The sequence below is a fragment of the Chaetura pelagica genome, unplaced genomic scaffold (genome assembly GCF_000747805.2).
Source record: "Chaetura pelagica isolate M959 unplaced genomic scaffold, ChaPel_1.0 scaffold221, whole genome shotgun sequence".
Taxonomy (NCBI): Eukaryota; Metazoa; Chordata; class Aves; order Apodiformes; family Apodidae; genus Chaetura; species Chaetura pelagica.
Window position 1 is genome coordinate 9,131,265 of NW_009952533.1, and position 21,933 is coordinate 9,153,197.

The window sequence follows — 21,933 nt, forward strand, 5'->3', positions numbered from 1 at the left end:
ACTGTTATTTTCTTGCAGACATTCTAGGTGACAGAGGACAGCACCATTTCCCTGTTAATTGTCTTCCCCACTAGACAGATGTTAGGCTACCCTCACAACAGTCCACAGTGAGAAGAAAACTGACTGTCCCTTGTGCTGAGCAAGGCCCTCCATACTGCTCCTCTCTAACAGATTCTCTCAATCCACTTCTAATTCTCATTTATCTGAGAATTAGTCCTCCTACAGATTGATTACTAGCTCCAGGCACCTGATAAGTCAGGATAAAATTAAATTCACAGGCTAGTTCAGTTTATTAGCAGGTTACTGAGTTGCTGGAAGAAAGCACCCTTCAGTCCTCTCCCAGTGTCCTCCTACCAAAACTCCAACAAGCTTCACACCACCCACACAAGCAAGGCACTTGAATGTCATGAAGCATAATATCCACAGAAAGCCTATGAAGTCCAGAAAAGAATGACCTATAAATTAACACCTTATACCACTTTGACAGAAGTGTGCTAAAGGACCAACCACAAATTTGCCAGTGTCTGAGGATTTGTACAGCAATACTGTCAACATTTATTCTCCTTCCTTTATAGAAATTGTATTTAACCACGTTTGTGTACTTGCACCACACATTCCCATAAAACACCTAAGTGGCAAATAATCTTATACAGTGGATATACTTAGCTGCATCTTATACTCCCTTTCCACAGCAAAACTTACATGATGAAGCAAATTCTATTAGCTGCTCATCATGTACATTTAAAAAGACTACAGGGAAAAAAACCCAATATAAATACACAAGGACCTTCTCTTAGTTGCTGCCTCATCTCACACAATAAAATTAATAATTTAACTATCTGAAGCTTCACATGTGCAGGGCACTGCAAGTAGACTAGTGGTATTTTCACTTCAAATTTATATAGTCTTTAGTCAGTATGCTTAATCTGCATTTCTAACACCTGCTTCAGTCGGCTGTGAAGGGCAATGTTATCTATGAAATTTTCTTTCATCTTTGTACTGTCCATCTAACAAAAAATTATATGATGGTGGATAATTATTTGACTTTAGAAGGATATGAAACTTTTCACATTTTTTTGATCATTTCTTGAAAGACATGTCCGCATATTTGACATTTCATTTTATTAAAAGGTTGGAGTTATTTTTAAAAACTCTGGCTTTCACATTATTCACAAAATTTCACATTTTCATGTTATCTAATTCTATGTAATATATTTCTCCTTCAAATAGTTAACATTTGCTTTCCATACACTAGTAAAAATGTGGGAAAGAAACTAGACCATAATTAAGCAATGAGGCATAACAAGGTGTGCATTTTCAGGCCATTAGTACATACCTCAAATGTACCAGGAGGAAGAAACTAGAAAGACTTTTCCACTCAAGTGGGCATCAACGCTAATACTTCTATCATACCACGGTAAAAAGTGATATATTAAGAGTATGCAGAAGGGGTGAAACGGCACACAGCTTTCATCCAGTGGGGTTATGACAGGCAAAAGAGCTGTTCCCAGTCTCTATCAACTGGTCTTGGTTGAGTTAAACACTAGAACAAAGGTATGCAATGAAAGCGTCTAATGTTGAGCTTTCAAGATGTTGGTTGAAAAACCAGAAGGTAATATGAAACTTGTTTTATAAATGTAGAATCAACATTCATCCATCTTCATATATTAACCTACAATTTTTTGTGTTTGACATAAGGTGGTTACCACATTCAGATACAAGCAAGAAGAATTTTTATTTTGATGTAAAAAATAACAGATTTTCAAATGCTTCACTCTGTCAGAGCTCACAAAGTCTTTTCAGTGTGTGACTCTCCTTTGTACAACATACTAAGTTTTTAATAGATAAAGTCAGATGATCATTTAGTCTGAACTTCCAGCAACTCAACAGGGAAAGGACATTCTTGCAACAAGCCCATAAACTGGAGTTGACTAGGATGTACCTTCAGAAAAATAATTTAGAAAAATAATTTAGAAAAATAATTTTGTAATGTTTCTACTCTTTTTAAAAAAAAGACTGTAAGAAATAAACACTTACCATTACTGGAATGAAGGACAAGGAAAGAAGATGCTGGGAGGTAATTTTATTCACGGGCATGAGCAAGCCTGAGTCTCAAGGCAAGTGCAAGTATTAGCTCCAGTAGGGTTTGTGTTTTGTTGGGGTGGGGGTTTTTTGGGTTTTTTTGTTTGCTTGTTTTTACATAAAGTCAAAATGAGACATCTGTTTCATTGACAAAAGAGTGTTAAAGGAAGCCAGGTAATGACAGACAATTAATTAAAATATTACTCCCCCTCCTTTAAAAAAACTATTCTTTTCAAGCATGTGCCATTAAGGATGAAAGCTGTAGGTTGTTTTGGTACTTTGTAAGGAGCTAAGGAAAAATAATAAGAAAGGGAGCCTCTCAGCAACAACACAAGTCCAGCCATTCAAAAAAATTAATGAACCGTTGCTCTCTCATACTGAAAGATCATGGGTCTCCCAAAATTACCTTTTAAAAGGTGAACAATAAATAATAAACAAACACACATTTCCAAAGGAAGTTCCAGTTTTTATGATAACCATGCCTTCCTTGCTAGTTGAGTTAAACACTTTGCGAAAGCGTTTGATCTAACATCTGGCCCTTCTCTTAAGACAATATTTGTCACCCTGACAACAAGGGGAACAGTTTCCAGTCACTCAGCTTATAGTAATAATGATATCCCTCTTGTTTTTATTAATAAATTGTTCAAAGGTTTGTAGCATAAATTTTCACCTTTTTAGAGAAAGCCTGCAAGTATTTCTTCATGTATTTGTCAGAAACAAATAGAGCAGCTTTTCAGTACAACCATTTTTAAAAAACTAACATAAAGAAGAGATATGACATCATCCCACGATAAAAACTTCAGTGACTTAACTAGAAGTCAGAAATCTTGATCTTTCTGACAGAACTAGTGTTCTGTTAATTTGTTCCTGCTAATTTTACTTTCTCTTGCAGTAAAAAGACAGGAAACTGTTGCAAAACAGAAGACACAAAAGCAGCACCAATGAGTACCAGGATCTTTTCAATATTATGATCTGCACACAAGTTGTGGCCTAGCGTAATTGTTTATTTCAAGCCCTGACCATTAAGAAAAAGTAAGCAGAACCAGAAAAAATAGCCCAAACCAAGTATGTTCTTCTGATAAAAATACTATTTCACAGCAAAGAGGGCAATGATGAATTATACGAATTATGACAATAGTGATCTTAGACAACAAACTGATCACAGAATCATCATAGTTGGAAAGGACCTCTGAGATCACCAAGTCAAACCATCAGCACACAAAAAAACCGCAAAGAAACAAACACAACCAATCACATACACTCCACCAAAAAACACCCACATACCCTACACACAACCTTAGCCACTAGAGCATGCCCTGAAGTGCCATATCTCCACATTTCTTGGTTTTATGCTAAAGCTCTGTATCAGCATAGATGTGATTTACACGCTAATCCAACAAATTGCCTGATTATACAATACCATAACACATACATTTTCCTCCTCTAGATGTTCTCCAAAGGCCAGTTACCAAAGACACATACTCTTTTGACTCTGTTATTCATTAGCATTAATTTAAAATTGAATTAAGCTTTTTCTATATTTCCAGTATTCAGCTTCCATTAACAAGGGAGATGACTGTTCCATAATCTGTCTGAGAGAAACCATTATTTACTGTCCTGAGAACTAATTTCAGCTTGCTGCAGATGATAAAATTTAAGTTATTTCAAATGCCCAGTTTTAGATCCAGAAATTTCACTACCTTTACTATGCAATTTGTAAATGACAACTAGACTGGAAGAATAAAGCTGCTCCAACTTTCACAGTATCTTTCTGATTTGCCAGAAACACTCTGAATCCTGCCTCTGAATTTTCTCAAGGAACTTCCACTTTTGTTGCTTGTTTTACTAACTTAAGAAATCCTACTGCACGTGTATCCTCAGGTATTTCCTTCCTTGAGAGGCTGTTAATCCATAAAAACAGTAAAGATAAGGGAAGGGGGGATTCAAGGTATTGGGAGGATTCAATGTGCTGTCTCAAAAGCAGTCACCAAGCAACAGCATAGATGGGGTTGCTGACCAAAAATGCAGGTGCAAGAAAAAATCCTTCCTATTGTCATATGAAAAAGTGGAAAAAGGAGAATACACAAATATATTTATCTTTTAAAAGATAATAATTAATTATTTTTGGTCTCCAAAGAGAATACAAGGAGCTACATTTAATGGTCTACTTATCCCTACCTTAAACTTTTTTTTGAAGAACTGGCTGCTTGAGTCTTATAAGACCAAGGGAGATGAATTAAATGCTCAATAGCAAAAGCTAATGGGAAAACTAAGAAAGCACTGAGACCAGCTGCACTCCACATTTGGTAGCTGATAGTTAAATTTTTGTTATTATGGAGATTTTAATGCATTTTCATCTTATCTGTTGGGAAAAAAAAAAAAATAGGATACTTTTTTTCTGATAATTTAAATGTACATTTTCTTTCCTCTGGGTTACTGTTACATACTCTCCTCCCTAACACAAGGATAACCAACAGTAGGGCTGTTACTTGGGAGCTGGATCTCAGGCAGTCTGAGCTGTCTGGCTGTGTAACTCTCTATTGACTTCATCAGTCTTTTCAAATCAACTGTGTCATGAGACAGATCATACATCATCTAGGTGTTATAATACTCAGATTTTCAGTTATCCCCCATCTGATTTCTCTTACTCCCTTAGCAGCAAGATCTGGCTGACTGCTTCTTAATTTTCTGATGATCGTACCTTTATACTTCCTCCTTTTTTATTTTCAAGGAGTTCAGCATTACTCATAGACAAGCAGACTTTTTTTTTATTTAAAAAACCCAAAACATTCTGCATCTCTTTCTAAGTGGCACCCACCCTGCCAGTTTGGATTTTGGAGAGACAGAGAGAAAAATATTGCAATGGGTGCACATACCTACCCATCCCTCAAAATCATAATTTACATCAAGGGCTCTTTTCTTAAGATTAACAGGTCTCTGCTACAATAAGGTTTGTTACTCTGCCTTGCTTGTACTAAAACAGTACAAGATAACTAAATTTGGATATTAAACTAAGCATGCTATACACTGAAAGCACAAACACACAGTAAGAGTGATGGCCTACACATTTCAAAATGTTATTTGGCAGATCTGGAAACAGCTGATGATGTCCAAACTTCCATTGGAAATTTCAGATCAAGTTAGCAGAAATCAACATGAGGATGTTAAGTAACAACGAGAGAATGGACCACCAGGCAGAGAAAGTTACAGTAAGGCAACATAAGTGGCTCCCAAGATTATTTAAATTCCACAGAATCCAAACTCTTCCTGCCAGGTACATAAAATCTGGTCCAAAGATTCACTGCTGCCATGGTCTACCATTCCCTTCCACTCATGGCAAAAGCAACAACAACAAACCAACAACCCATCGTTCAAGGTGGAGTTGGCTTCCCAAGTGGATGATTAACAAGGAGAAGAACTTGCTCAGGAGTTTGAGAACTAACCAAATCAGATTCAGAGCACAGACCAGCAGCACCACTGTACTGCTTCACAGGGGGAGAGGCAACCACAGCGCCTCCAACTGCAGAGACACACCATAAAGCAGGTCTGGTTTGAAATTAAACGAGACTGAATCTAGAGTTCAGCACCTGTTGTGAATAGACTTCCTGGCAAGATTTTCTTGTAAACAGCAGCACAGTAAAAAGGGAATCCCAAGCATCTGTTCTACCCTTTTTCATACTGCAAAGACAATTAAGAGGGAACAAAGAGGTATACAAACATTTGCCTGATTTTAGAGAAATATTTACAATGTTTGTGCTAGAAATAATTAAGCCAGATAAGCATATCTATCCTAGAAATTAGGATTTAAAAAGCGATCATAAAAAAACCAAAACAACCAAAATAAACCAAAACCACTCAATATCCATTAAGGTAAAATAAAGTAAATAAATTCAGCCAATTTGCTATTTCCATATGGGTAGATTTCTTTAAATAGTAATGAAATCATTGCTAAAAAATCCATTGTTATTAAAATTAAAAAGTTGGCTCAGCCTACCAAAATTAGATTTGTAAGTTGCTGGTCATTCCCATAATTAAATCTGTGTCACAAATTTGCAAGAAAAATGGACACTATGACTAATGCATTTACTTGCTGCACTAGTGCTGTCAGGCTGTGTAAATCATTATGCCTGCTAAAGCAGAGTAGATAAGAATTCCATACATTTTCATTAACCAACTAGGCTTTGTATGTATGTGAAAAGCTAACTTTCACATTTTCTGCTAGCTTTAACTTTCATTTTTAAGACAATGTAAATAAAACACTAGCCTTAATTTGATAAGCCAAGAGGCTGCTCCAAAAAATTTGAGTGTGTGAACAGTATGAGCCAGCTCTGTCCCCTTAGAAAGACAGTCAGACAAAACAAAGCCAAACATAATTAATTGGGACAACGGAGATTAATGAAATTATGGAGACCTGGAACAGGTTCCTTCCTTCAGACTGACATGTAGCCTGGACACATGCCTTACTCCATCCCATAGGTTTCAATAGAGGAGGCTAAGCTAATCCAAGACAGCATCATAAGAGGTCTCATCCAACACCTGCATTTTCAGCTGCCTTTTCCTCTGTTTTTTTTCAGGAGTTTAGTGGTAACCAGAGCAGAGACCTTTGAATCCTCTCTTTTCCTCTTGTTTCCTGTTACCACAGACCTTCAGATTTTGGTTGCAGTTGTTTAAGGGGAAGCTAATGGCTGTTCCTGTCATACTTACTATTTGTCACAGTTTGACTCAGGATCAGCAATTAACCCAAAAGCACCAAAGAACCAGAAAACATTCACACACATCATAAGCTGGACACTCTCATGAGTTTCCAAGCCCACTTTCTCGAGCAGAAAGGAAACTGATGAGAGGTAGAAAGAGATCAGACAAGGCTGTTTCTAGTCTAGAAGTGCAGAGCGTTTTGTTAGGATATCCTCTTCTAGACTTTAGGCCCGCTTCTTCTTCCATGCACATGATGTTACATTGTTATTGCAAACTGAGTCACTGCAACAAAGCACATGCCTCTGCTTCAGTGCAAGAACAGCCTCAATGACACATTATGCCTTGGTGAACTTGAAGTCAAAGAGCTGAGCCACTCAGGCAAACACCACAGAACAACCATCAGCACAGCATGTTTTGCAGAATCCCGCCTACTGCTCTGTGCTTTGTACATCAACAAGCATTATTTTTCTTCTGCAGCACAACCTTCAGAAGTAGAAGAGAAATGCTCAGGAAGCAAGGTAATGCATACAACGGTAAGAATCTCACCAGATCCATACTTAATACCCCAAACAGTTTCTTTAGCCTTTAGGTGCAAAAGTATCCTCTCCTACAAGTGGAAGCAGCTACCTCAGTGCTTTATATCTCAGCAGACCATACCATGCATTTGCACAATTCACAGTAGCACCTTGCTGATAACCAACCACCCAGTATTAGTAAAATGCTATCAGATTTTATTAAAACCCATTAAGAAAAAAAAAAAACCAAACAACTTAAATCACTTTTGTTCCACAATTACTGTAAACCAAACTGTTTAAACAAGGGGAGGAGATAATGATATTAACTACCTAACTCAAAGCAATCCTCTGTGGTATGATTCTAAATATTCTCTTGGCTGAAATTTATGTAAATTGAATTCATCTATCGTTAGCTATTACTAATTCAGCTACATAAAAATACTTTTCTGTAACAATTAATTCTTTGAAACACTGTATTTTAATTAGACTTGGGACATTATTAAACTAAGTATAAATATGTACAGTATCATTCAATGAATTATTTTGCCTCCATATTATAGGAATATGGGCTTTGGTGGAGTTTAAAAGGAATTGCTTTGCAGTTGGTTGGTAGTTTTTGTAAATCTCCTTACCAGTGAAAAATCTCCAAATCTATGTGTATTTCTGCTCATCAAGCCATATTTGGCATTTCTACCTTTTGCATATCACAGTGGGTTCCTTATTACATGAATAAACTCACCTCAGTATCATTCTAGCATTATGCTGAGTCTTTTCCTGCAGACATTCTGTTCCACAACTCATTTTAATTTAACTTCTCAAGGATCATTTCCTAGTCTTAAAAAAAAAAAAAAAAAAAAAAAAAAAAAAAAAGGGTGAGTGTGTGTGTGAAAAGCACCACACATCTTTCAGCCCTTTTAAATCAGCTTGATTCACACCATCTCATACACAGGCACTGGCCCACGGGGCATAGTCTGAGAACAGACAACATACTGTCCTCTTGGCTTTGTCACAGCGACACACAAGTGCAGCAACTCGCCCATGTGCTACAACATTGTAAGAAAAGGAACATAAGAAAACTTGCAGTCTTGCCAATAGTCAGATCTTTGCAAATTATCTCCGGGATATGTGTACGATTATGGTCGCAAAGGTACGTAACTGCAAAAAAAAAAAAAAAAAAAAAAAAAAAAAAAAAAAAGGGTGAGTGTGTGTGTGAAAAGCACCACACATCTTTCAGCCCTTTTAAATCAGCTTGATTCACACCATCTCATACACAGGCACTGGCCCACGGGGCATAGTCTGAGAACAGACAACATACTGTCCTCTTGGCTTTGTCACAGCGACACACAAGTGCAGCAACTCGCCCATGTGCTACAACATTGTAAGAAAAGGAACATAAGAAAACTTGCAGTCTTGCCAATAGTCAGATCTTTGCAAATTATCTCCGGGATATGTGTACGATTATGGTCGCAAAGGTACGTAACTGCATCTAAGCCTATCCACAGACAGCACAGCATCAGACACTAATAAGAAAAATGCAAATGTGATTTAGATTCATCATGAATTAAAGATACAGGAAATAAATCTCCACCTATAATCAAGCTGTAAGGTAGGCATCAATATAAGCTAATGGATTTCCAAAAACACCATCAGAAACTTCCATTATCTTCTCATAAACAGGCCAATTATTTTCATATTGTATTGAACAGTTTTGACTTCAAACAATAAGCCACTCAGTTAAAGGCCACCCTGTAGACCTACAGCACTATAAAACTCATAAAATACTCTGGCTACTTATTACAGTCCCTGGCCTACTATCACCTCATTGCATTTTCTGTAATAAGATTCATCCTATTAACTGAGTAACTGGCAAAGTTTGTAATAGCAAAGGTTTCAGTAAACATATCTGTGACTTATTTTCTATCATACATAGATATCCCCCACATAAACATGATTTCAAACTGGGATACCACAATAAGTGTCTAAGTGTTTGTATATATTTGTTACTTAATAGTGGCCACTTACTTTCCCGTTTTGTAATTTTTTAAAAATCAGTAATTAGAAAAAATCAGCTAGTATTGTGGTTTGATTCTTGCTGATCTTGAATATTTTTGCAAATTCTTTCCTGAGGCTTTTTTAAAGACAATTGTTTACTGCAACACTGCTCCAGGATTCTTAAAAATTAAATAAATAAATGTTAATAAAAAGTGAAATGAGGTGATTATATCTAAGAGGAACTTTCTAATGATCAGCTCATGAAACTAAGATCAAAACCAGAATCAAGAGCATTACACGAACAAGCAAACTAGCACAGCTTCTCTAACTGAGATTTCTTCAAAGAGCTACAAACAGGTTCTACAAATTAAAACACGTTTATGTCGCTTTACTAGGAATCAGCATTGTAGTCAGGTGCTCTGGGGCCCAAATTCTTTTTTGAAGTCAAAAGACATTCTCCTAATGACAGCTGAAACTGAGGCCTTTGGGTATTCAAAGAAACCTCCTGAACTGAAAGCCAGGGACAACAGAGAATCTGGAGCTAGTGCCAAGCAACAAGAGAAAATGCCATGCACATAAACAAACTTCAAAGTTGCTCTAGCACTGCAATTCCACAGTTTGAGGCAGAAAGCACCTTCCTCCCATTGAAGGAGAGCATGATAGATGACAAAAAGGAACAAGTATTGGAGAATTGATATTTTTTAAATGTGAATGGTCACCTGTACCCACAAAATGTACATTTGCCCCCCTAACTTTAACCTAATCCCTCAAAAAACCAACAACACAACGCATAAATTCAAAATGTGCTGTCAAGAGAGGAATTTGCATGACAGCTTTACATACTTAAAACTCCCAAACTCCAGGTTTTCATAAAACAAATAAGAATAAAGCGAGTTACTTTGTACTTGCAGTTTTGATGTTAATTTCCTAATTCTTTTATTTTTCACTAATTTTATACATCACCATCCCCTTTATGGGATCACCAGACTGGAATTGTAATATGTATGCTTCTAAACATGCACAAAATTTAGTAAAGAAGAACAAATTAAATTGTTAGCTACCTAAATAATCAGTTCCGGTAGCTTGCCTACATATAAAGTAATTTGTATTTAATATTCATTAATGTCTCTCTAAACAACATATCAATAAATCTATTCTTCCTTTCTTCATAAATATATTTATTTAGTGTGCTTTACAGTGTCCTTTCTGAATCTTTGTACACCACCAGATAATTTCTAAACCACAAATACTGTTCTATCTTTTTAGAGAAACAGATTTCTAGTTGGATTGATTGCTTTCCCGTATCTAGCTATTTTAGTGTGTTCCTCAGAGACACTGAGTGGCTTCACTGTCAGTGAAATATGCTAAACAAATGACATGTCACTGAGTAAATTAGCATCTACTCTCTGATCAGCTGGGTCATGTTTTCTTTTCAAAATCCATGGCCTCTTGATAGAAAATAATGAGTATTTGATGGGCCTTATTAGAAAAATCAATATATTGATGCCCATGTCTGAAGCATCTGCATAATAATAGATTCTGTGAAGCCATTAAGGAGAAAATTAAGATGTGTAAACACATTATTACTTTATTACAAGCAGAGACAATTTATTCACTACTTTTCTCAAGAGTTTAGCAAAAATTAAAGAAATTGTAAGATCTGTATTTAATGGCATGGTGACATAAATTGAAAGATGATTCCAATTTTTTGCCAAATGGCAAAAATGGCACAATTCCACCAACATTAATGTGAAAAATATAAACACACCAATGATACTGTTAAAAATAAGACTATTAAAGCACTTGCTATAAATGCTGCATTACTTACCAAAAAACTTCCAAAAGCAGAATTAAATATAGCAGCTGCCTGAAGAGAGAAATAGATAAATATCACCAATGGTAAAATAGCTATAGTACAAGAATAAAATGTTATTCCCCCACCCCACAAGCTATTAGATTCTCCAAATACACACATACACAGAGACCATTAGGCAGTTTGCCACTGCTTTAAAAATTGCCAGTGGCCTGTAACTTATGAAGACTAATAGGTTCTAGCTTATGCTTTCATAAATAATGTGCTGAAATGGACAAAAGAAGGAGCAAAAAATACTTGCCAGTAGATTTAAAAAGACTATACACAAGAACTAGGAATATGACACAGAAGCTTGGACTTACTACTTTTGCTTTAATTTGCCAGAAACATTTGTACATATTGACTTATGTAAAGTTCAATCTGTTTTAACTATAACACTGCATTTTCAGATACTTTAATATTCCATTTTCAATAGTTAAATCAGGCAAGCAAATTAACTTAAGTGTTCATCATAATAAAGTAATAACAAATTCAGAAGTTTCTCTAGTTTGACCAACAAATTTAAAATAGGAACAACAAAAACAAACTAACAAAAAACCCACAACAAAAACCCCAAAAAAACAAACCACAAAACCTCCCAAAAATCCAAAATGTTTAATCATTACTTTTTACTCCACAGTCTTCCAAAATAAGAAAATAAACAATTTTGATAATGACTTAAGAAGCATTTGTGCTTACCTAAACATCCAGGAAATACAAAGTAGCAGTATTATTTCTTAAAATTAACTCATTAAATTCCAGGAAGTTAAAACTTGAATCTTGAATAGCTTTCCTGAATTACCAAGAAAGAACAGAAACTCTTGTATGGCAGCCAGTTAGATGATGAAAAGCCACACAGCAAAGATAAGAGGAAAGGGAGTAGGGAAATCTACCATTTACATGAAGATTTAAAGCAGAGTCAAATTAATCACCCTGGACACTTCCAGCCACAGATTAATAACAAGTGGATGCTAGTGAGTTCAGCAAGTTTGAATAAAGTCCAAAATCAGGGTAAGAGCTGTAGCTGAACCTGCCTTCTGCTCCGTAAGAGGATGCAATGAAAATGAATGGGTAATGAGATCCGTGGCTCTAGAGAGCTTAGCTTTCTTATTCGAGTTCATAATTAATTCAAAGCTTTGATAATTTCATTAGATTCCTCCTCTGCTGGCCCTATTAATAAAAGATGGCACTGGACCACAGCTCCTCAGTCACCCAAATACAAAAACAAATGCAGACTGTGAAACCTTTGCTGACTTGCTTACTAACAGGGACAATGGCATATGGCACTCCATGTTGTGGCGGGAGCATCTGAACAGATACAGCTAAATAAAACATTATACTTGTCAGTTGTAAACTACAGTAACATATTTTAACACCTCTTCCTCATCAGCATGCTTTTTTTTGAACATAAAAAAAGAGGCACATGTCCAAACAGCTCCTCTTGCCAGAGATCACAGCTGAAAGCAAGAGTACTACTTAAAACAATTATTCAACAAGTGTGAATTAAATCAGGATTTTCTCCTAGTATGTGAAGCTGTGCAGCTGATACTTTCATGTGGCAAGAGAAAAACACATTACACCCATGCACACAAACCAACTGCACAGGACGAGTTTTGATGCAGGAGATGTCCTTGTAGGTAGCTTTTGCTTATGTATCCCTCTTAAGGTCCTATTAGCATATATTATAAAACCCATCAGGTTTTTGGTATTTGTTGGACATGTGTCATTCATTCCTTTACAGAAGCTGATTGTATTTGATCACTTCAATCTGATAAAGATGCAGAAAGGTCCCTTTTATTACATCCAGTCTCTGCATTCATGAAGCAGGACCTAGACCATTTTCAAACACACTCAAAAACCTCTTACTTGCAAAACAGTCTTTGCTACATAAACCAGTGTAAATCAACTGTTAAGATCTGCAAGACAGAAGCATCTGGGCTCCACTTCTGTACCAGAAGGCTGGGAGGAAACTTAATGGTCCCCTCCTCCCCATGCAGATTTTGTGTGCAGTCACAGCTACATTTCTGTCTGCTATAAAGAACCCTATCATTCACTCTCTTCAGGAAAGCTGGTGAAACCCACACAAAATTGTCAGGGAGCATAAAAAGGTCCTACCAGAAGCTGGGCTCAGCCCAGACCCTGCTTACAGTGCAAGTGAGCCTGCCAGACCGTGTCTAGTGATGCAAGAGAAATAACTTTTGTGCTTGACAGCCCTCAACCATCTTCCTGGTCATTTCAACAATGTACAAACAACAAAGCAGTAGCTGGCAAGAATGGATACACTTAGAAGAACACCGTCTATCTAGTTTCAGCCACATCAGTGGCTACGAATCCCAATTTGAGGATCATCTAGAGACATGAAATTTTATTACTTAAAATAAAATGCAATTCCACTTCCAGGAGAAATTCTCTATCTGAAAAGGCTGTAAAGAGATGCTAGATGGTTCCGGTGGTATATATTTTGGCCACCAATAAACTATGTTCCTTCCTTCCTTCCTGAAGCACTAGGAAGACTTCTGGGTTTTTTTTTGTATTCTCAAGTATATAATAGGTACTAAGACAAGAATCTTAGACAAAGTCCATGTTTTAGGTACTCAGCTAGCCACATGGAAAAAGCATAATTCACAATAGTTCACAGCACACTAATTTGCAATTTTTAATTTCCTTTCTCCGTGTCAGAAATTGTCCATGGCAGATGATTAAACACTCATTGTAGGCCAAAGAAGAAAAAAAAACAACAAACCACAACAACAACCAAACAGGAAGACCACAAATTAAGCTGTAATCAGATTATTTGCCTCAGTGAGGGAGGACTTACATGTCAATCAATCTATATGCAGCTTTCTTTACAAACATTTCTCCTGCGAAATAAATTTAGAAGTAATTTTTTCACATACCCACAAAGCAGGGCGTTATATTTGTGATTCTGGTTCAACTTAAACAAACTAGTAGGAAACTGAACCAACTGCTCTGATAAATGTAACTAGTAGCATGACCCTGTAGAATTTAAGCACTTTGTGCTTCCAACTCCCTTACAACAGGAGGGATAATATTGCCTACATACCTCACAGGGCATTGTCAAAATTAATTCATTGCTTAAAAAGCACTCTGAGATCCTAAGAGGTATGATACAAATAAACATTAGTGCTGACACATGATACAGCTAGACTTTTAATTTCCTATTTCAAACATTTATTAGTCACTATTATTGTATAACTTTTTTTAGTGTTCGCTCCTTTTGTGCTTCAACAGATATCAGACTATCTGCAGTCAGCTTAAACGAAACAACAAAACATGGAAACATTTAGATGTCATTACAAAACTCCAAGTTCAGATTTGCCGGTGCTTGCAAACCATTCATTGCACTTACCATTAACATGAGGGGAAATTTCTCTATAAAATCAATGGCAAGATCCTTTCAAAAGGTAAATGCGTAGCCACGTGTTGAAATGCAGGGTCAGACCACATTCAAAAGCAGCAGTAGTAACAACCAGACAAATTACTCAAGTTTACATCAACTCAGAGACAACAAAGACTGAAAGTCACTGCCACTACTCTTAATAGAGCTAGTACAGAAGAGAACATACATCTTCACTAGAGTTTGAAATAGTACACACTAGCTCCACTGAACAACAAATTCACTTAATATTAAACAGGTACCATTTCAGTCACCTCAGTATGGCACTGGGCCAGAGGGAACTCTCTCTCTGGTCTGCATTTCCAGGGAGGATTGGCTGGCTTGGAGCCCATTCAAGTGAGAAGCAACCAGCCCACCTCTGAAGGAACCCTATCTGGCAGTACTTGTCAGAAACTTTCCTCTTCCCATAGCTGAGCCTAGTGCAAAGCTTCAGCCCGTCATCTCCCACCTTATCCTGGAATATATAAGGAATAGGTACAGAAGACACTGCTAGGATTTGTAACAGTGACAGACAGCAGTAAGATCCAAGACAGTCCTCATAGCAACAAAGGCTAGTAAAAGACAAAAGAAAAAGGCAAAGCCACAACCAAGGAAGGAGCTGAGCACTTCCCCATGGGTAGGTACCCAAATGCAGCAGCAAGTGCACACAGCATCCAAGTACATGTGACTGGGCAGCAAATGAAGCAAGCATGCTAAGGTTTTGATAGTATTAAATATAGAATACATTCTGAACTCTTCTATTTCCTCCTCTTTTGGTATAAAAATAAACTGTCTTGGCATTTATTAGACTAGATATCTTTTGATGATAATGTAGCAGGGCTACATTAAAGGAAAAGATACATTGGCAACATCTGGAACACCTGGGTCAAACCCCAATATTTTACCTTTATCAGCAGATTTTGAATGAAATTGTTACGCACAACCATGAACTGGAACCACAATTTCCTTTACTGCAGAGTCACAGGGAAACAAAAGGGCCTCATAGCTTTATACATGGATCGTACAAAAAAGTAAAAGGCTTTTTAATTAATATGCAAATATATTTTTTAACATTAAAATGTTTTATTTTTGAGTGTTATTTGGGCAGCCTTTAGGAAGGTAACCTTCCTAACTGAAATCAATCCTACTCTTACACAGACCTGTGTGCCCTAGGCACCCTACAGCTGATGCAGGCAGCACATGCTATGCATGCTAGTACCTGTCTGGCCCTGAGATGTCCCAACTCTGTGGAAAGGACATTCCAGACCCAAGGCCACAGATGCAGAGCAATGAAACTAAACAGCCTCAAAATATCACAGAGGAAAGCAGTTTAGGAATCACACAAAGCTGATCTCCGTTTGCCTGAAATTACCTGCAAATCAACCTTATAATTTTCAGACATGCACCAGTGGGATATATACCCCAAGTACCAGCTGCTAGATGAAATATCCTATTCAACACACATGGCACAATGAAGAAGTGAAAAAAAAACCACAAAAAAGTAGAAAAGATTGGGAGATAGACAAGGACTCTAGCAGAATTACTGCAAAAAAAACCCCAATTTAATAGATCCATGCCTCCTATTTGACAGGGAAAAGCAACAACAAAAAAAAAACAAGCCCAAAACAAATGAAAAGAAAAACAACCTGAAGTGATGGAAATGGGTTTGACCAAACAGGACAGAAAAGGAAATTTTATCTACCCAAAGAGATCAGTGTAGTTCGAGAAGGTGGAGGAAGAAGGCACGACGTCAGAAGTGGCTTGAATGAGTCGGCAGAGTCCCTTTAAACAACTCCTTCAATCTCCTATTTAAAAATAAAATCTCATGTGAGTGTTACCGCAGCTCATGTCTTAACTGCTGTTTTCACTAATAAGATGATACAGCTCTGTAGAAAGCTATTTGCCACAGCACTCTTACTGCAAACAGAATATAAATATACCTAATAAGGTTTAATCTGTGTTGCTGTTCATAACTATTCATCTGAGTTCAGACAGGAAAAAATATATATATTCAAGTTCTTGGTTTTGAGCATTAAATTGAATCAGGTGTCCTCTTCTCTTAAGAAAATTAAGTTGCTTTTGTGCAAGAGTGTTTTAATGAGAACAGAGCCTGCCGACATTGATAAATGGGAATGACACCAGAGAGAGCATGTAAGCAGGACAATATGTGCATGTTACAGTCTTGCAGGCTATTTTTCACTGACTATCCTGAATGACTTCGCTGTTTCTTAAGGGGCCTATTAATCTCAAATTTAGTTATTACACAACGTTTATTTGAACATATATTCTGTGGATGATGACAGTTAATAAAGGAAATCTTTTACAAGCTGTATTTTTACATATTGTTCCAACTGCAGCTCCCAGTCATTCTACTGTATTGATGGAATAACCTAGTTATGATGCAGCTTTAAAAAAGGCACATATATTCAGATTCTTTTCTAAGCATATGGGGACTCTTAAATAACTCTTAAAAAGCATATAAAAATCCTGCTACAGCATGGCAAAAATAAAAGAAGTAGTGTCAACTACTCAACAAAATTTCCAGCTGCACAGTTGCCCCCTCAAAGGTAAAGCACATGCCTTTTTAACGCTTGAGCATCACCTCAGAAACAAATAGGGCCTAGATTTGACCCTTTGAGGTGTATATAGTCTATATTGAATTCAGCAGAATTATGGTATGCATCTTACATGTGTTTGGCCCCATGTGTTTTATATGTCATAGGGCACCTCAACAGTGGTATTACACAAAAGAAAAAACACCACCACAAAAAAAGCCAACCCAAAGAAAACACCCACAAACCAAAAAAAACCAACCAAACCCCAGACTTTTATAACAACATTTTGAAGCGAAAAGAGATCTTATAAAAATGTGAATTTGTGTCTCTTTAAAATACTAAATTACTCTATTTTTTTAGTGAAGTGGATCTGCACACGTGACCTTATCCTCTTTAAAAAAACCCACCACACAACATCAAAAAACACACAAGCAAAAAACCTCTACACCCACCAAAGAAACTCCAGAACACCAAGAGAAAAACACACCAAGATATGGAGCAGATTATGTTTTTATGCTATGTTCCCTGTGGCCAAACACAATTTGTTAACTGTGAAAAAGATATTACCTAATCTCCAACCTGCCTCTAGAGCTGTGCTGACAACATGGAAACACTTCTTTATTTCAACAATGTTCAATAACCAGCAGTTTTATGAATATTATGCTGAAAAGGCACCAGAAAAGTAAAACAGAATAACTTGTATGTGATTTGTTCGCATGTCAGCAGGGGAACGTCATCCAGAGAATTATGTCCTCTGAACACCTAGTTGAGCCATGGGTCCAAAGCTGCCCACACTACACATTTGTTACAGGCTGGCTGAGGTTGTCATTACCTTCAACCCAATTTTGTGCTGCTTCAGCCAGGCTCAGCATCCAGCCACAAGCAGAGCACAGAAACAAGCTGGGGGCTCTGCTGGCAGAATTATTGTCTCCTAACTCCTACTAGTCAAGTTATTTCTGTTGAAAATCAGCCTTTCGCTTCCCCATTTTTGTAGCTCCTCATAACCATCACTGCCAGGTGGTAATAATATTTACAAATACAAACTCATCTGTCAAAAGGATGTCAAAAGGCAAGCTTTTGAGAAGCACTTACTTAGTGTATTTGGTACTCACTCTCTGTTGAAGGATTTCTCTGTTTCACCAATAGTTTCAGCAATACTGAGACGGAGTAAGAAAACTCTCTTGCTTTCTTTTTGTCAGAAATTGTAACTTCTCTCAAGAGAGTTCTGGAGACAGGATGGTATTGCTCCTTCAGTGGCAGTAGAAGATAAAGACTAAAACCATGAGAGTTTATACATAAAAGTTTTTCCAGACAGTTAAACCAGAATGCAAGTATTTGTCAACAACTCAGTTGGCCAACATTAAGCATTCAGACTTCAGGAATGCTTACATGTCAGTCTGCAAATTTCCACCAATAGAGATTAGTAACAGAAATCCATGTTGGGCAAAGGCTGAAAAGCAACACTGTCCTGTATGGCTCCATCATTTTACTTCAGATTACTCGTATAACTGAGTAGAATGAAAACAAAAGCTTTCATCAGCAGCATCAGAAAGATCATGTGAAGGAAGCCAAGAGGGAAGAACCTTTGTCATGAGCTGGAATGTCCATCTCCACATAGAAAGGATTAAGACTTGGCCTCCTCGAGTAGAGAAGAGATGAGATGCCTCATGAGAGATGGTGTACAGTGCCTGAACAGTCCAGGCTATCAGCTGTTCAATGCTGAGTTGCTTTGTCCATAGGTTCTTTGCTTTATCCTAAACACGACAGATCCATCCATACCAGATGTGGTTTAGCTGTGTAGCAAACAAAACTGGTGCTATGCTCACCAGGCTTACCAGGGGAAAAGGCCTATCTAGGCCCTATCTAGAAACACAGTTGCAGGCAACACACATCTTTTGCAACCTCATGTCTATCCCTTCAGGATACAAAGGTGGAGAGATTCCCTCCTCCAACTAGTCATGGTCCATTTCCTGTCATCAATGAGAAGTGCTGTCAGCAGAGACAGCCACCAGTATTCTCGCTTCATCCTTATGTGAGACAATCCTTGACCAGCTGTATTCCCAAGTCCAGAGATAATCTGAAGATGTAGCTTAACCCTCCTCTCTTCCCATCAGCTGCAGTACAAAACACAAGATCACACTCATAAACCACAGTGCCTTCCAGTGTGTTTGTTCCTACATCATGCACTCTGATGCAGCAGTAACCTGCACGTCTGCAGTGGTCTTCTGAATACCAACATGAATAAATTGAGGCAGTTTCTCTTTTTCTCTCCTCTACTTAAAAACTGTAAGTGCAAATATTAGGATTACTGCCCAGTGCCAGTGTAAACATTCAAGTCAGCAGTGACTTAAAGCTAACAGACTCATAACAACACATGCTTTCTGATACTGAGCATCTGTGTGCATAACTATCTGCAAACTCCACACTCTAGCATCTGACCTACTCCTCCACAAACTTCATACAGCTCTGCCATGCCAGAAAACTCTGGATTCCCAGGAAGGCATATAGCCAAATTTCCTGTATGTTTTTCTCCTAAATGGAAAGTCCATTCCCATAGTTGTGCTAGACATGGGGAAAGAGAAGATAACTTCTCCCTTTTACCTACTTACTGTAAAGTATAAGCCTTAGCAGCCATATGTTTGGCCTGTGAAACAGACCATGCTACGCAATTGCAGAGGAAAAGGAAACAATCTGCTAACACTTTGGTATGAAAACTACCCACAAACTTTATGCACATCATGTATTTGTTAGTGACTAAAAACTTATTACCTTAGCAGTGAAAATATTAGCTCTCGCACTAGAACAAACGGATTGCTGAACAATGATTTAATAAAGGAGGCTCAGCTGAACAACAGTATACAAGTCACTGTGCCAACCTGATCCTTTCTTATGGTCAAACACTTCATAACTGTAGTGATTTTCTCTAAAAAAAAAATAAAAATAAAAAAATATATATATAAACACTGTAGAAGGTATCCTCAAAAGAATACAGAGCAATAACAACCTCCCAAACATACTTTTATTTAAGTTCACATTTTCTGAGATCTTAAGCTGTGATAAAAACACTTAAAGGTCTTGTCCCCTGGTTCTCCTGGAGACACATCATCCATAACATGATTAGAGGTCTAGTTAAACAATGCATCCCACAACTCCAAAGAGTATTACTTCCCTGCTGAAGTGAAATGAAAGCACAAGGCCACTTTTTAAAAGGTGCCCTTTGCATTAACTGTAAGGCTGTGCCTGCACGAGTATTTTTCTATAAATATCCCACTGTCATATTGCTTTCTGAGCAGTTAGTAGCAGAATCAGACATTTTAACTGCTGTGCCATCCAAACCAGCTGAGAAGGGCATTGTTATTAAAGTTCCTGTCATTACCACCACTAGGAACAGCTTCACTATTAGTAGTGCAGTGCCAGGAGATAAGAAATAAAACATGAGTGCAAGGAAAGCCACAGCACAGGGAGGCTGGCTGAAGTACCAGCTTTGTAAAACAAAAAGTAAAGGGGCCCAGTGCACAGATCCATGAACCCCAATCTCTGGAGCTCATGTCAGAATGTGTCACAGGTCACAGTTAAAAGATACAAAGATTTTAATCTCATTGACAAATGTCAGTCCATATCTCAAAGGTTCTGTTTTGTGTTTTTAACCTAGCCCAAAGGTTAGGTTTTATTGTAAGCCTACATTGTATGCTACTGGAATTTCCCTTTTCATGAGCCCACCCAAAGCTCTGTACACTGTAATATTGTGACAGAGGTAGAAAGAGAAGGCAAACAAAAGTAGCATACTCATAAAGAAAAGACCAGCACTATAGCTGCTGCTTGAATGAAAAAAAGGAACTATCTTGACTCATACAACTGGTTTATTTTTAAATGCTACTCAGATGCTTCTGTCATAAATTAACAATGTTTATTATTAGAAGTTACACATACATAGAGTAAGAAAGTGCATAAGTGTGCATCTTTACATATTACATACCCCCAAAATTTGCCCAAGGAGTTCAGCAGTGGATCAGTAACACCTGAAGCTCCAAGCTTTTTTTCTCTGAAAACAGGTTAACTATAATATGGGTATTTGCCACCAACTTTCCTTTGAAGCATGCCCAAAACATCTTGAAATTCTAACCAGCTAGCTGCCTTCATTTTTCAAGAGGACTGCTATACCCCCCTTAAGTCCAAAGGGGACAGGGTAGGGGGGGCAGTCTTCATTAAAGTGCAAGAATTAATACCCAAATGCCAATCATGTCCAGGGTCAAGGAGTTGGTTTCACAACTACTTGGCCAGCAGTAGGAGTATATCATGAATTACAGAAACACTGCAACTGTTCTGTGAAATTTTCATTCATGTATATATCGCATGTATATAAAATACATAGCAACTCAGCTAAAGTGAAGATATTGTTATTACTTCCTTGAAGTACTTTAGTCTCTAATGGGATAGAATACTATATAGCCATTACTTCTCAGAGGCAAAGGTGATGAGAAAACTTTAAAACCTATGGGTTTTGTGTACAGAATTCTACTGACATCCTGTGCAGACCAGAGGCTCACCAAGAGCTGTGGTGGATACAAGCCTAAGAAATGTACAAGCTTGTTTTACTGCAAAAAGTTACAAACTTGCTGTCTGTATTGAACACACTCTTTGTGGCAGCATACACTGAGCTTCTACCATTTCCAGTTACATCCAGTGTTGATTGAAAACTGGGATATCCAGTATTAGTGATATTCCAGTATTTAAAATTTGATGTAAATTTAAGCCTGTCCCCTCTAGAATCGCCACTTTTCATACGGTGATATAAATTTTCTTTTTTAAAATATTTTGGTTTGGTATTTTGCTGCTTGCAGCTGA

General features: G+C 37.4%; 1 protein-coding gene across 1 annotated transcript in view; it reads right to left on the reverse strand.

Moving 5' to 3' along the window:
• The window catches only part of SLC10A7 (solute carrier family 10, member 7), a 147,549-nt gene that overhangs the window by 87,989 nt on the left and 37,627 nt on the right, over window positions 1-21,933 (reverse strand). Inside the window, exon 5 of the mRNA XM_010009001.1 lies at window positions 11,113-11,151. Coding sequence (XP_010007303.1) covers window positions 11,113-11,151 — 39 coding nt within the window. The remainder of the gene's footprint in view (window positions 1-11,112; window positions 11,152-21,933) is intronic.